Raw genomic sequence first — 16,313 nt, forward strand, 5'->3', positions numbered from 1 at the left:
GATAAGTTGACAGATTTAGAAGAAGCTGAAAAACAAATACAAACAAGATATGAGGCTATGTACTTGCCTTCAGGAAAGAAAAAAGAATTTAGAAAGGAGAGCAAGGGTTAGGATCTTTGCTTTCATCTGTTAGTGGAAATGGAAACAGAGAAGAAAAAAGGAAAAGTGTAAGGGAAAATTTTAATCATGCCCACCACAAGTGAAATTCAGAACACTCAAAACGTTTATCAGTAAGGCAAATGGTGATGGGTCCCGTTAGGTAATAAGAAATGGACATGAATTTTGGGGAAAGGAAGAAGACCATAACCTTAAATGGGCACAACCACTCAATTTCATAACAAGGTATGCTTTATGGAAGAAATCCTGCAGTAGTCCATGTATTACATGATCTAGCTGAGTCCTTTTTTAAACTGTGAGAAAATGACTGTTTTAAACTGTGAGAGAACTGATTGTAGCTTTGGTGAAGCCCAACACAACTGTACCCTGAAAACTTACGCAAACATTGTGGGATGTCTCCCCGCCAAATTCCTCGACCCTCACAGGAGAGAATAGCTGTGTTAGATAGCTGATAGCCTTCTGCACAGCTGTAACTCACACTGGCACCCCAGCGATAATCAGATCCTTCCACTTTCCCGTAGAGTACTGGTGGAGGGGGGCCACAGGTAATAGCTGTGTCACAAAAAGAAAAGTTACAGTTTCAAGACTTTATAGGGTTTAGGAGAATACAACATAATATCTACTCATATATTTGAAAGTAACAAAAAATATTTCATGCTGTTCAGTTCCAACAAAGCATTCCTGTGTCGACAAAGCAGCCTGAGATGATAGACAGAAAACCAATTTAAATACAAAAATACCCGCTCTAGGTTTAGGAAGTCCCTGAGCTCTAGGCTGCTGGAAGTCAGAAGAGTATATAGCTTACCTAGTTCTGAATCTCTTCCCTACATACTCATTACTGATCATTGTTGGCAACAGGCTGCTGAGCTAGGTAAAAATTTTCAATAAATACAATTTATTTCAATAAATACGTTTCTATGATTCTATGATTCTAAATATTTGCATTTATTTTAAACTAATTTTGCAGCACTATTTAAAGCCCTTACTATGACTTTGTTCATTCACCTGCTCATTTTCTAAGGCTTTCAGTGCACAATGGACATTGACTTTATTGGTAATTAGTGGCTAAGATTTTTTAAAAATATTCTGGTGTTTTCCAGCTTCTGAAAGAGTGCCCAAAATGATGAAATCTGGAATGACCAAGTTTACATTTACAAATCAGTTCTTTAAACAAAGAACCACCATAAAATCACTCAGTCAGGAATTTTCACAACAGAAAACATGGTCAGTCTAATACATATGCCAAAATTTAATTAGTAGGCTAGACTTAGACATCACTTTAAAGTGGTGTTAAATGAGTTGGTGGTCTAGGCCTTTTATAAGCAGAAGATGCCCTAGGCTGTTAAATTTACTCCCTGAGCTGTTGTAGCAGCGCTAACAATTTTCACCAGATTGCCTTATTTGCCTTTTAGCCTCATTCCCACTATGACCTTTATGTTAATGCTTGTAATTAGCTATTTGTGAAGTATCTTTTTGGCTATTTATGATGCCTACACTACTGCAACAAGGGAATCTTTTATAGAAAGTTTAGTTTGCAGGATCCACTTACAGAATTTTGGCCGTCTAATCCGAGACAAAAGGGCCCAAAAAGCAAAATGGGTACTTCATTCCTAGCGTTTTAAACTGAGCACTCTGATAATCTTCATTGCAAAGTGATTTGGTTCTACTGTAGCCAATAATGTCACTATTCTGTCTGATATTATACCACAGCATATGTGCAAAATAAATAAAAATTTTACACAAATACTTATCTAATTTAGTTGCATTTGCATGTTAATTGTCCCAGAGAATTTTTTGACAATTTTTTACAAATAAAGACCCTGATCAGTGAATCTCACATATTGTGTCAAAACAGTATTTGTAAACTATTTAAGTTCAAAAGCACACCTTTGCAAACTGGTTTACTCTGGTTCCAAGTGCTGTCTTTTATACAACGCATGGTAGATGAACTGGCAGGCTCCATCAAGTATCCTGGGTTGCACTGATAGCTGACTGTCTTGTTAAAGGTAAAATCATTTCCAAACTGAATGCCATTTGCTAATGCACCTGGATCTCCACAGCTTATCACTAGTGAGGAAAATAAAAAAAGGGAATTTTTTTTTTTTCAATAAACATGTAATGAAACATTGAACTATGTATAGCCAATGTCCTTTTTTCGGTGCACAAAACAAGAAAAAATTTGCTTAATGTATTTCACACAAAATCAAAACCGTAATCTTTAAGTTTTAGCTAAGAAGTCATTTTTCAGGCATTGCAATAGCGTGGGCCAAATATTGTGTTCCTTAAATACACTAGCTTAAGCTGGTACGCTCGACCGCCACCGCAGACTGTTATGTCAGTGGTAGTTTTGATGGGACATTTTCTTCTTTCATACTGAGATCTTTGTCGCATTATGCTAATGTTAATGGTGTGATGCAATTCCAGCGGAGTTATGAAATTCTTCTGGTTTTTTTTGTATCACCCTACTGATGTACTGTGGGTCTGGCCTTATCAGTGAGGCCACCGGCCCTCCTGGCCTTGCAGCATTCCTCTGCTCCCTGCTCGCTTTCCTTGATGGAGCAGCCCAATGTTGCTGCTCCCTGATTCTTGGTCCTTAGCAGAATGGTTATCTGTCAGATCTGACTCATTTGGCTTACAGTAAGAACTGGCACAGTAATGTATCTAATTAGGTAAAATCTGATTTAGACCTAGCAGAACTTCATTCTTTGTATGTAAGCCACAAAGAGAAGAAAAAAGAAAAAAAAAAGAAAAAGCTAAAGGAAACTGTAGAGGAACACCCACTCTTAGGAATAATATTATATTTTCGATGTTGCCATTCATGAGGTAAACAAATACAGAAAAGTTACCTATGTATCCATCTTAAAAAGATAGTTCTGGAAACATCTAGCATGTAACAAAATGGCATGTAGTTTTAGATATACAAAATATTCAGGTATCACAAGGCAGATAAATGGGGAAAAAATGTGTTATTTTATCTAACAAAATAATCATTTTCTGTAGAAAGGCTGGATAACTTACTACTTTAAAGCTGTAGAGGAAGAAAGTTTATTTCTGACCTGTGCAGTCTGGAGCAGTGCCAGTCCATGTCCCGTTAGCAGTACAATGTCTAGTAGTTAGCCCTGAAGTTTTGTAACCTTCCCAGCAGGCATAAATGACTGAGCTGGAGAACAATATTCCATCAGTGTATATTATCATACCATTGGCTGGGGTGCCAGGGTTCCCACAAGATACAGCTGTTAAGAAAAGGTTACAAAATAGTCAATATTTCCACGACAGGTAACTAACAACAAAAAAAAAAGAAAGAGTAAGTCAATAACCCATCCTTTAAAAAAGCTATAGCAAGTTTTCCTAAGAAAATGTTTAATAGGCATATTCTTGAATTAGTATCTTATTTCTCTTTGTTAATGTGATCATTTTACTTGTATTTGTTTTGTTTTGTTTTTTCAATTGCTGATTCAGATAGTTTGCACTGCTTGTTCCACTCGGCCCAGTAAAGGCACTGGAGAGAAGAAAGCTCATTCAGGACTTTCTGACAGACCTGTGCCTCTGTTTTGCCTTTGGGCACATTTTTCTATTCTCTTCCTGCCTTTGGTATGTCCTCTTTCAATTATAAACATACATAAATAGAAAATTATGATCTTCTTGTCCATTTCTTTTTTGAATGAAGAAAAGAAGAAACACTCTGTATTGGCCTCCGTATCTTTTTGGCATCTGTAGCTATACATAAAGGCAACAGTTATGTTTCAGCTTCATACATCTGAGATTTGACAGTGGTTTACTTTGACTACATGTTGGGTTTTCGGGAGGGTTTAGTGTGGGTTTTTTTTTCCAGTGCACCAGCCAATCATAAGAAGGATCTGTTTGTTTGTTTTGAATTTTTCTAACCACTTTCCTCTAAAGCATCTTTATTTGACCATCCTAGCAGACAGAACACTGGAAAAAGTATGATAATGTTCCACTGTTGGACAGAAACTACTCCTCTTCATAGGAATAAAATAAAACTATCATGAAGTTAAGAGATTAACAGGATTAATCAAGAGTTGGTAAGAAATGTGCATCTAAATCAAACTCTTTCCTTCAGTCTTCCATGGAGCATGAAGGGAGATCTTAGAGCAGCCTGCCAGTACCTAAAGGGGTCGACAAGAAAGCTGGGGAGGGACTCTTTACAAGGGCATGGAGTGATAGGACAAGGGGCAATGGCTTTAAACTGGAAGAGGGAAGGTTTAGATTAGATATTAGGAAGAAATTCTACACCATGAAGGTGGTGAGGCAGTGGCAGAGGTTGCCCAGAGAAGCTGTGGCTGCCCCACCCCTGGAAGTGTTCAAGGCCAGGTTGGATGGGGCTGTGAGCAACCTGGTCTGGTGGGAGGTGTCCCTGTCCGTGGCAGGGGGGTTGGAACTATATGGTCTTTAAGGTCCCTTCCAACTAAACCATTCTGTGATGTTATGATAATACTAATAACACAAATTAAAGACCATGTGCAGATACTAGTCAAGGTGCAACACTGAGCTGCATTAAGAAAGCCTGGATGCATTCATTAAGGTTAAATGTATTTACGGAATTTATGTGAAGACAAGAAGTCTGCAGATGCTTCACATTTGACAAAATAATAATTTGACAGCAGTTCACTACAAAATAATTCTAGCACTACTTCTAATACTTTACTTATTACATTCCCTCATATTTGTTTAATTCAATTTACCGCATCTTCCTATTCATGTGAATCACAGAATCAAAGAATCACAGAATGACTGAGATTGGAAGGGGCCTCTGGACGTAATCTGGTCAAGCAGGGCCACCAAGACCCAGTTGCCCAGGACCATATCCAGACAGCTTTTGACTGTCTCCGAGGATGGAGACACCACCACCTCTCCAGGCAATCTGTGCCAGGACCTGGTCAGCCTCGCTGTAAAAAAGCATTTCCTGATGTTCAGACAGAGCTCTTGTGTTTCAGTTCATGCCCGTTGCTTCTTGTCCTGTCACTTGGCACCACTGAAAAGAGCCTGGCTCCATCTTTAGTCCCTTCATCATCTTAATGGTCCTTTGCTGGACTCCATCCAGTAGGTCCATGTCTCTCTAGTACTGAGGAGCCCAGAACTTGACCCAGCACTCCAGAGGTTGCCTCACCAGTGCTAAGTAGAGGGGAAGGATTACTTCCCTCCTAAGGCAGCCTGGGATACCATTAACCTTCTGTGCAGCAAGGACACTTTGCCGATTTTGTTCAACTTGTTGTCACCCAGGACTCCCAGCTGGATGGCGCCCAGCATAACAGAATCTGAAAGTTATAAGCTAATAGTTGTAGATCTTAGGATTCACTAAAATAAACACAATGTGCCAACTAAAAATTACTCTGAGTATTACTAATGTTTGGAATAATACTTAAATGCCTTTGTTTTAATGAAGTCTTATTCACTTTTTATGTATAAAAGTTTCAAATACCGAAGAGAAAAATTCAGTAGGTCGGAACTTGAACTTGTAGGGGTGAAAAGGTACTGTCCTAATCTAATCTTTATTTATACCAAAGAGGAAACAATTAAAGGAGAAGAGAAAAATGGAAAGAAAGAAGCTTTCTTCTTTGTTTGTGGGTTTTTTTTCTGTTTTCTGAAAACAGAAGGTTGAAGCAAAAAGATCAAGAAAGAAAAAACAGCAGCATTCCAAGCACCACTAACTGCCACTGAGTGCTGCTGTCCTACTAAAAGTCTTCGTGCAAGGGAAGAAGGAAGGACACTGAAAAATTTCAGTTTTCTGCTGAAAAAACTGATCCTGTGCCCACTGCCATTTTCACATAGTTATGGCGATATCTACATTGACAGAAGATCAGTCTGTGCTGAAGAATACTGCAAAAGAACAACTGTTAGATGAAGATACTGTGATAAAATCCCTAGGTGAAAAAATATAACAAATTTGTTAAAAATATTTTGTACTATCTTCCATTTTATCATTCAGTGTAACAGACAACAGGTACTACAGAATCCATCAACACGAATGAATTAGATAAAGTAACTTTCCAAACTTTCTTGGAAAACAAGGAGCCATTTTAAAAACTGAATCTAAAGTCTTCCATTACTGCTTTCCAATTCTGTCAGTGCATAAAAAGTGTAGAAATTCTTTATTATATTTTTATCTTATTCTAAAATATAATTTCCAGAAATATTCTCTGTTGCATTTCTTCTGAGCTGGCATAAAAATAGTATATCTCATTAAAAATCAGTCTAACGTGGGGAAAAATACATTAATTTATACTTAGTTAAGAATACAAATTTATTTCATCATCTGTTCAGTTCTTGATGCATAGACATTACATAGAAAGAGATCACTCTATTTTCATATCTTCAATCACAAGCATTTGTTTAATTTTACATTTAACTCAGGTATCTATTCTCTATTTGCAGGCTCACTATTTGTTTAACTAGAATTATGTTCTCACAATCTTCTTATAAATATCTATTTCAAAACTTTATCAGTTTGGATTTAGGTTTTCAAGCAAACTGCTTGCAAACTCTTTTATATCAAATTTCAGCAGAGCAATATGAAAGTGTATTTCTAACATACAATTTCTTTTTAATTAAAGAATAAAATGTCATTAGTAAATGTCATTCAATGGTGTCATAAATGCTAATGGTATCGATACCTACCTTCACACACAGGCTGTATACCTGACCAGGAACCATTAAGCAGGCATGTTCGTTCTGCAGATCCTCTCAGCTGATAACCCATTTCACATGAGAAACGTAGCAGACTTTTTATTTTGAACTCATCCCCTAGTCTAGACCCATGAGCTGGTACTCCTGGATCATCGCAATAGCCAGGATTATTTCCTGTAAAACACAACAGAGCAGAATTATTGGCAGAGACGCTATGGGCAAATGGACTGGTAGTGAAGCTACTCTCTTGCGAATAGCACTACTAACTGCGCTGTTTCTGTTACAATTAATCACTTTTCTTCCAGTGCGAGGGCGTGAAACCAAAGACAAGGATGAAATAACATGTCTTTTTAGCCGACTTCTTGTCTCAGACCTATACAGACGTAAACACACAATGTGATATGAATAAAAGACAATTGAGAACACAGGAAGCAGCCCTGTCATTTTTTGTCAATTCAACAAATTTGTTGTCTTTTACACATAAATACCATTTTCTATACATTGTATTTTATGGTTCAACTTCTCTGCTAGTAATAACTCCTAATTAAAAAAAATTAGATAACAGCAAGAGTGAAGAGAATCATATTCAAGTTTCCTAAGAAATATATGTGAAAAACATATATCCACAGGAAAGATTAAATGGTACCTGGCCATCTGTGCCTGTCAAGAACGGAAAGGACACCTCATAATTTTCCTTATCCTTTAAATTCCTACACAAGTATTGGTTACAATTTTAGAAGAGAAAGAAGGTGCTGCAAAACAGACCTCTCAAACATGTCCTCCTAGGTCTGATGAGCCAGTCAACTGCCTTATCAGGTAAAGCGGCTGCTACAGGAAACGCTGCCCAAGATGGTCAAGGAAGTATGGTCTTAATATCAAGAATTTATTATAAATTTTGACAGAAAATTGTATCTCTCCTAAAAGCCTCTGTGTCTAAACTGTGGTTCATAGCAGCATTATCCTTTGTTCTCCATTTTTAAGTTATACATCTAGATTGAATTTCTGTTAAAACTATAGTATGAGTTTTTTTTCAAAATATGCATAAATAACTCCATAGGTTGAAAACTGTATGTTCTTATCCAGGTTCTTCATCACCGGTATACTTCTCAGATGAAGAACAAGATCTTTAACAAAGGAATAAAAATAGCAAAATGCTGAGAAAACTCAAACTTTTATTTTAGAAATGAAAATTTTCTGAAGTCATAAGTATGATTACGTGTGTGTCATAAAGTTTTCAATATAGTAAGTTTGAGACAGAGACTTTGGATACAATCATGCTTCCTCATAACAGGAGACCAAGACACATTTCCTGAATTCAAGGCTAACTCGTGGGCTTCGGTTGTGTCCACTTTGCTCAGTATTACCTTCTTTCAGAACAGATCGTCCTTGTCACCCTGCCCTACAGCATTTGGACCTAGATTTCCTTGTCTAAATACGTGCTTGTAAACAGTGTGAGTGTCTTGAATCCAGCCAGTATATTTTGTCCACAGCTATACTGTTAAACTCACTCTCCAAAACAGGGTGGCTGCATCCAAAATGCCTGTTGAGAGTGATCTCCAGCGCACGTTAACTTGCAAAGTATTTCTGCGTTGTTTGGTGGAGTGCTAGTTGGGATGGGTCAAAACCATTCTGGGGACAATTTAAGAGTATAATGGTCGTGGTGATCAAGTAGTAGCATCTATGGCCTATGCCCTGGCACTGTTCAATCAGCGGTCCATATGTGGCCTCTGGATGCCATCTGCTTTCCCTTACTCCAAGACATCACTATTTCACAGACATTTTTGTCTGCTTAAAATGTGTGAAATAACATGTGGGTTGTGACTCAGGCTACCACTGTCACATTTTTACGGCATCAAAACAGATATGTGGCACATACTTTGGCTTCTGAATGCAAAGACTGCAGGAATTGTTCAGGGCTGAAGGATCTATGACTAAAATTCTGATGATGTCTCACTTTGCTTTGGGACTTTGCTGAGGGAATTATTCCAGATGAATGATCAGATTTTTTTTTTCTTGGACACACCTAGGTTTGTCTTGGAGAAAGTTTAAACTGGAGCCATGCAAGTTTATAGTCAAAGGGCATAGACAAAGGCAGTTATAGTATTATGAAGGTCTAGACCCTTTTTTATTTAGCAATGTAGAAGACTACATAACCATTACCAAAAAAGGAGTGTGAGCCATCATAAACAAAAATCTCGACTATCACTTATCTCATAAGAAACAAGCATCCGTCACTGCAACAGGTCCCAGGTGACGACAAACCCTGAGATCATATTTATGCCATCATGCATTGAAACATATATTAATATATAATAAAGAAATAAACCCAATGCAGAAACAGACTACAGGTTCCAGTATTATATTGGGACTGTTTTTCATATCCCTTAAGTATAAAACCAATTAGCTGTCTCAGTTGTCCTAGGCACAATGATTCTTTCACTGACATTATGAATACAAATTATTCATATTGGTTTTTTTAACGGAGTAATCTCCTGAATACCTAACACTGAAAGTGTAGTTATTTTTGTAATTCTAGATGCCTTAGAGGAATGAGACACCTTTTTAGTTTTTTTTTTTTGCTGTTTGGGAGCTTTTGTTTTTTTAATTGAGTTAACAGATAGATTTCTCATTTTCCCAGGGAATCACCTTGTTCTCAAGACGGTGTCACATCATATTAAAACTTAGAAAACTAAAATCTGCATCAGTAACAATGTTTTAGTTACACTAGACATTTTCCCCATCATGGGAGATGACTAAAGTGGTCTTTAACGTGTTATAAATCTATGAGTCTATAAAAATACTATCATATCCATGACTGATATCTGAAGAGTCTCAATTATTAGATATTAAGATTTCTTTCTACCAGCATGAGAATTTCCTTTGTGGTGGGAAATGTTAGGTAACAGCACTAGCGGGCTCTGACCTTAAAAATTTTGATGCCTTGGTGCAATCTCATGTCTGGCATTTTATACTGGATAAAAAGGTGAAAGTGACATAAATGTGGGCTTAAGATAAACAAGAAAAGGCCAATTCCATGTCGAAACTATCCATATGATCATCCTGCAGAAATTCCTTACGGATCTAGGCATAGAGGCCATGATGGCACTGAGATCTAGTGGTGTGAGAAGACTCTATAAACTCTTTCCTCCTTGAGCAGCAGAGAACAGAAAAGAAACATCAGTGATTTAAATTAACTTCCTTTCTTCAGTCTTTCAAATTCTGCTCAGCAACCTTGCAGAATCAGCTTATGAACAGACCATTTTCAATGAACACTTATTTAGAGCTTCTTCAAAGTACAGAATTTAAATACCTTACACCTATTTAAATTAGGTCAAATTTGAATCGAACCACACTGATTCAGATCAGCCCAACCCTGGACATGTCCAAGAGCTTACAGGAAGTTATAAGAAGATTCTATAATGTGCAATTATGGAAAATTTCTCATTAGGAAATTTTTTTCTTAAACCTGTCAGGTATTTGTTTTCTTATATATCAAAGTGTGTAAACTTGTTTCCCTTACAAAACTTATTAATACACTGTGGAAGTCCTTAGTAGTCAATCCTCATCTGAGCCTTTGACTTCAACAAAACTGTGTAACGTTTTATGGCTTCTTCTAAATTTCCACAGTTCGTCTGGGGGAAAATAAATTGTTCCTGTACTTTCTGACAGCACCAAGAACATTGCAGAGGCTCATGGTATTTGCACATTGTGACACTAATAAAGAATATTTCTGTAAGTGAAAAGAGAATCATAATGTATGAAGTTTACCATCTAGTACCATTGCTGTGGTGTTCTTTAATCAATATTCTCCTATGTGATGACCTTTGTTTACACATAACAGTGTTCATAAAACTAAAATTTAATACATGCATCCTTTCCAAGCAGAACTCTATCAGGTTTTAAATAGTGTTTTGTGGCTTCTGTATACTGCAGTATACAACTATAGCATCTAGCTAAGGAGTAAGGTCACAGGTAATGACAACGAGACTGAGATAATATATAGAATACTTCAATAAATGGCTGAGTGGCTGTTGGTGAAATTAAAATACACTTGGAAAAGAAACAAAACAAAGCTCTGACTGTAGTTAAAAATTGCTTGAGACTAGCCTTATTCATGTAATTTCAAGGTGACATTCAGATGACGGTTGGTACAAGTACCTGAACAGTGAGGGAGAGTCCCACTCCAGTGACTGTCTTCTTGGCACTCCCTAGTAGAATTTCCTATGAGTCTTCGACCCGCTGTGCAAGAATAGTGAATTATGGAGCCATATGTAAATTTGTCTCCTGAAAGAACTGCATTGGCAGGTACCCCAGGATGTCCACAAGAAATGGCTAATGGAGGAAAGAGCACAACATTATAAGATGTTTTCATGGCACAGAAAAAACTATTATAACCTTTAAATATAAGGCTGGTTCTACACAACATAAACTTCTGTCTGAATTTCACCTTCTTCATATTTTTCACTTTTGTTGTTGCTACAGGTGATTTACTGGTAATTTGTAAGATTAAACATAAAACCACATGTAAAACTAACCCATCCAGTTTAGCTTTCCCTGAAAATATACAGAGCTCTCTTTCGTCATTCATTTCTGTTCACTGTCCTTCCCTACAAATACTACACATTATTTCTGTTAAGACTGGGAAAGAAGAAACCAAATAAGGTTAATGTTGCAATGTGCTTATATATTACAGATATGATAATGATAAGTAGCTTTTATCATATCTATAAAATAAGTAGAGACAGTTTAGGCAGTATAGAGAAATAAAACAACTTATGTATAGCATTATTATAGCAATGTGTTGCACTAGAGTGAGCAAGAGGAAAATGGATTACTGATCATTTTTGTATATTATGAATCATATTCAGGCTTAAATTAACATGTACTTTTTGTTTGAGAAAAAATTCAGATAAACAGTTTTGCTACAGAGTAACTTGCAAACAAGTAGTTCAGATCTGTTATATGAGGAAACGTAAGTCATCTTTAAGGTGAACTAGAAATCAAATTCTGAATAGTCTTTGTGTAAAACTTAGGTCATCCAGCACAGAAAGAAAAAAACAAAGAAAATGAATTTTACATAACTTTAGTAAACAGTCACACAACTTAAACAGGCAACACTTAAGCAAAGCAATTGAACTTCAGCAGCTTTATGAGTTACTTGAATTTATGATCTATGGGTCAAACATATTTTTAGAAAAAAAAAAAAAAGACTGTTATTCTGATGACTATTAGTCCTGAGGGACAACAAAATTATTTCCGTTATACCGGGTCCCATGATAAAGTCAAACTGCACAATGGATTTCTGCCGAAAGCCATGGTCCTGACACCGCTTTTTCACCGCTCTGCGTTTCTCTTGCTTTCCTTGGGTTGGCTTAAGCATTCAGGTAGCAAATGGTACCATGCAAATGCTAGTCCTGCTCCAATTCTGGAAGCAGCTGCAGCAGGTGGTCAGAGTTTTTGGAAGAAAATCATATATAGGTCACCTTAATGTGGCTGTATAATGATTTGTAGTGAGTAGTATGAAACTTTCCCAGCTTACAAAGAAGAAAAGAAGCATCCATTTTTAAGCAATGACACTCATAGGTATTGCCTTGTATATAAAAGAGCAATGTGTTTCTATTTTTTTTTTAAATCTTGAACTAGAATTGTTCATGGTAAACATTGTGTCTGCTTTGGGTTCAAAATTTATCTCACCTGCCTCTCCAAGCACTTTGCCCTATCACCAAAAGCAATATTACGCTCAGAAAAAGAGATTATCACTGATAACCTTTGAAAACTACATCTCTCTCAGAGTACTTGAAAAGACTCTGAGTGACTTCATCTGTGAACGTATAGACAGATCTTTCTCATAGCAAGAGCCCTGTTCATTTCACGGAGTTTTTCTTAGGGGAAAGAATGTTAAACCTGTCCTGGTGATATTTAGGATTCAGATAGTGTTTCAGTCCACCAGCAGCAAATTAGCAGTAGCTAATCCAGTAGGTGACTGAGGAATGGAGGCATCTCCCAGGCTCATTTGAAAGTTCCCACGGCCTCAATCAATAGTCCCCAGACCAAGGTCAGGAATTCCTATTCTGAGGAGATGGACACCTACGACTTTCCTTGAGCTCTGCCTAAAAACAGAAAGCTGTGTAAATGCTATCAAACTTCCAAAATAGTTGATGTGGAAAGATGGGTAGCTATTCTAGGTGATTTAGATTCCCCATCCTCTTCTGCCCCTTGCAGAAGGAGTGTCCCTTCACAATGAAACCCCAGTCCTGGAAGTAGGAAGGGATCAATGACAGAACTGGGCCATGGACTTCCATAATGGTTTTTCTAAGATACAAAAAGCGAGGCTCATGGCCATCAGTAAAATATTCTTGTCAAATGAACAATTTTACGCAGTTATTTTGTATTTAAAATGTTGTGATTTGCTTAATTATTACTGAAATTTTCAGATTACAGCTCTTATTGACAGATATTGAAAGCATAGATTGTTGTGAAAATCAAAACAAAACTGCTTGGGTCATGTGGATATTAGATACATCGTAGCAGAAAGAAACCAAGTATTAAAAAGAAACAAATTCACTAACCTAGGTACATTTATTGATCTGATTGGTATATAAGTATAAATTAATAAAAGAAATCATTTAAGTAAACATAATTCTGTAAAGTAAAAACTTTAAAATCATTTGATGTGTTTGCAAATTAAAGTATAATTCAATTTCATTTATTATTTCCTATAGTTGCATTGTAATTCAGAAATCTAATGTCAGAAAATTAATAGTGATCAGGGAAGAAAAATATCTCAATGGAAAATGAAAGTCAGCCAAACTGTTATTTTCCAGAGATCTGAAGCTCATTGAACTGATTATAGGAAACATCAGAAGATTTCTTCCCTCTCTGACGAAAAAGTGATGGAGAAAGTATGAAGTGATGTTATGAAAAGATCCTCTTGAGCAAAATTTTTCTACACAACATTTCATAGATTCGTTCTCACATACACACTTCAATACTTCTGAAAAAATAATAATTCTGAGATAGGCATTAATGGTCTTAGACTATCAATCTAAGTGATAACATACAGATGATAATTTTAGATTTCCCTAGCTGTTTTCAGCTATCTTAACAACACACCAAAAGGGGAAATTAATCTTAACTTTCTGGCATTTGAAATAATAGCTCCACAGTTCCCTCGAAACCCATTTTTAACAATGACAAGTTGCACGACATCTTGTCTTAATGTTCTCTTACTGAGTTGTACAATTTGCAATACGTTGATCCTAAAAGTCCAGTTTTGCTCCTCAATAGATGGCTACACTTTTTTTTGGCTATCATGACTAAAAATCATGCACCACTCTTTAATGTTAATCCAGCTGAATGAATACTTACACAAACACTTTGGTAGTGATCTATCCCATAAGCCATTAGCTTTACAGGTCAAAGCAGATGAGCCCAACAGATAAAAGCCCTTCTTGCAATGGTATGCCACACTTGTTCCGTATTTGAAACTTTCAGGATAATTCTGCTGTCCATGCCGAATTGCATTTTCCACAAAGCCAGGATCAGAACAGTTCACCACTGTAAGACAAACAGTGTTCATCACTGATGCATAATAGCAATGTCATAAATAAAATGTAACAGTGATTTTTTTTTTTTAATTACTTCACTAGGACCTCATGACTGTGGTCCATTTAATATCCTTCATGGTTTTTATTTTACTTAAATATCAGCTATGTTGACTCCTAAGTAAGTCTCCAGATCTTTTTGCTTTGAAAGTAATACTATGATTTTACTCCAGTTCTTGTAATAGTCTTGTACATATAAGTGCTTCGAAGATAAAGGAGAAATTGGAGGTATTTTTTATTATTCTCTTGGTAGGCTTAGTTTGGTCTTCTATGTAATTTTTATGTGAAGGAAACCAAATTAAAATCAAACCAGTGCATTGTTTTAATAACACTTTAATATTTTCTTTTTTTAATTTCCTGTAATGAGAAAAATTGCTTCCAACATTAACAAGAGCATTTTCTGCTTTTAATGATTTTTATTTTTTTTAAGGTTTTTTCTTTAGAACAGGAAAAAGGAAGATGGTGAAAAATGAAATCTTTGATAATGGAGAAGAATGAGGGTAAGCACCAAAAAGCATGACGTTATTTTTCAGATAGTAGTTAAAACCCTAACAAATTATATTTTTTGTGATGACTGTTTAGTTTTTATATAAGCTATATCTGCCCTCCTCAACCCTTTGTTTTATAGTCTGCAGTGAACATGATGGTTTATTGGCAAAAGATTCTGATGAGACACTGAGGTCTCCATTGCAAACTCCCAATGCTGCTGTCTGTTCATCTGAAAGCTATCTGAAATGTTATAAATGCCTCCTCTACCTCTCCCCTGTCTTCACTCTAAACACAATGGTATACATATAAAAAGACTTAGATTATTATAAGTATTATGAATTACAGCTCATCAAACAATGACAGAAATCTGTATTTCAAGTCTATCATCTAGTTCAAGTTAATTTTCATGAAAAAGAAAACAGTGAAGAAGAACGTCGGATAGCATTATCATTTTAGAGGTAAGAGATACAGAGTCGCTAAAGCACTGGTTTTTACTCCTGAATCATATTTTTTTCAAAATGTTAAGTTTTAGCATACATATAATTTAAATTTACTGATCAGCTAATACACTAGAATAAGTTAGCTTTTGCAGATGTTCACTCATTAAAAGAATATTTCATTCACAGCTAAAAAATAGCAGGATTTTAAAGAAATATTAACATCCTAAAATTTAATTTGGGGCAAAAACCAGTTAAAATTGGTTTTGTTTCTCTTTCTCTTTTAAAGGTACAATCTTAAAAGTATTAGACGTTCGTGATTTCAGTCTTGCAATGGATTCTACACAACTGTATATCTAGTTCTAAAGAACGTCCCATATGAATCCAACTTTTTCCTTCATAAAAATTATTTTAGAAGTAATATTTGGGGGTAGAGGGAGAGGCAGAACACTCTTTGTCATGAAGCAAACCTATTTGCAATCTACTGGTTATTAAAACCACTGAAGATAAAATTACACAGAAAAGCCAAATACATTTAAAAAACAGTCAGTATTACAATGATGTACATAAAGCATTAGTAAGGCATTAGCTGGACTGCTGAAGAGACATGGTTAATGGAAGAGACCTGTTTTTTTTTTTTTTCCTGAGGAGTAGTAAAGCTACAGAGTCTCCTAATTGAAACTATTCTCATACTGTTTTATGCTGAATCCTATGAAATAATTCAACAGAGAAGTTACATTTAACTTACATTATAAGAGTTTCGCTTATGTTTCATACTACCAATGTTTATTTAAACTTAGTGTTATAACCTTATAAATGTTATATATAAGGCTGACACGCGCAGGTTAAATAACTATGTGTTGACACTGGGATTTCACTGACAGAAGCAAATACCTTTTTACCTCCTGACTCGTTTTCTGTCCCATAAAAGAGGGAAAAATGCAAAGTCCTAGAATCTCACTGCTCTTTGGAAGTTGTGAAAGATGTGGATGTGGAAGTCTGTGTCTCTGTACTTGCTTGG

At 36.1% G+C, this 16,313-nt stretch overlaps 1 protein-coding gene across 1 annotated transcript in view; it reads right to left on the bottom strand.

The window, feature by feature from the left end:
• LOC104159866 (CUB and sushi domain-containing protein 1-like) overlaps positions 1 to 16,313 on the bottom strand; it is a gene marked incomplete at both ends in the record, with an annotated part of 52,660 nt that overhangs the window by 22,758 nt on the left and 13,589 nt on the right. The window contains 4 exons of the mRNA XM_009697883.1: positions 496 to 669; positions 2,005 to 2,184; positions 3,174 to 3,350; positions 6,754 to 6,936. Coding sequence (XP_009696185.1) covers positions 496 to 669; positions 2,005 to 2,184; positions 3,174 to 3,350; positions 6,754 to 6,936 — 714 coding nt within the window. The remainder of the gene's footprint in view (positions 1 to 495; positions 670 to 2,004; positions 2,185 to 3,173; positions 3,351 to 6,753; positions 6,937 to 16,313) is intronic.

The sequence above is a fragment of the Cariama cristata genome, unplaced genomic scaffold, assembly GCF_000690535.1.
Source record: "Cariama cristata isolate BGI_N322 unplaced genomic scaffold, ASM69053v1 scaffold21283, whole genome shotgun sequence".
NCBI lineage: Eukaryota > Metazoa > Chordata > Aves > Cariamiformes > Cariamidae > Cariama > Cariama cristata.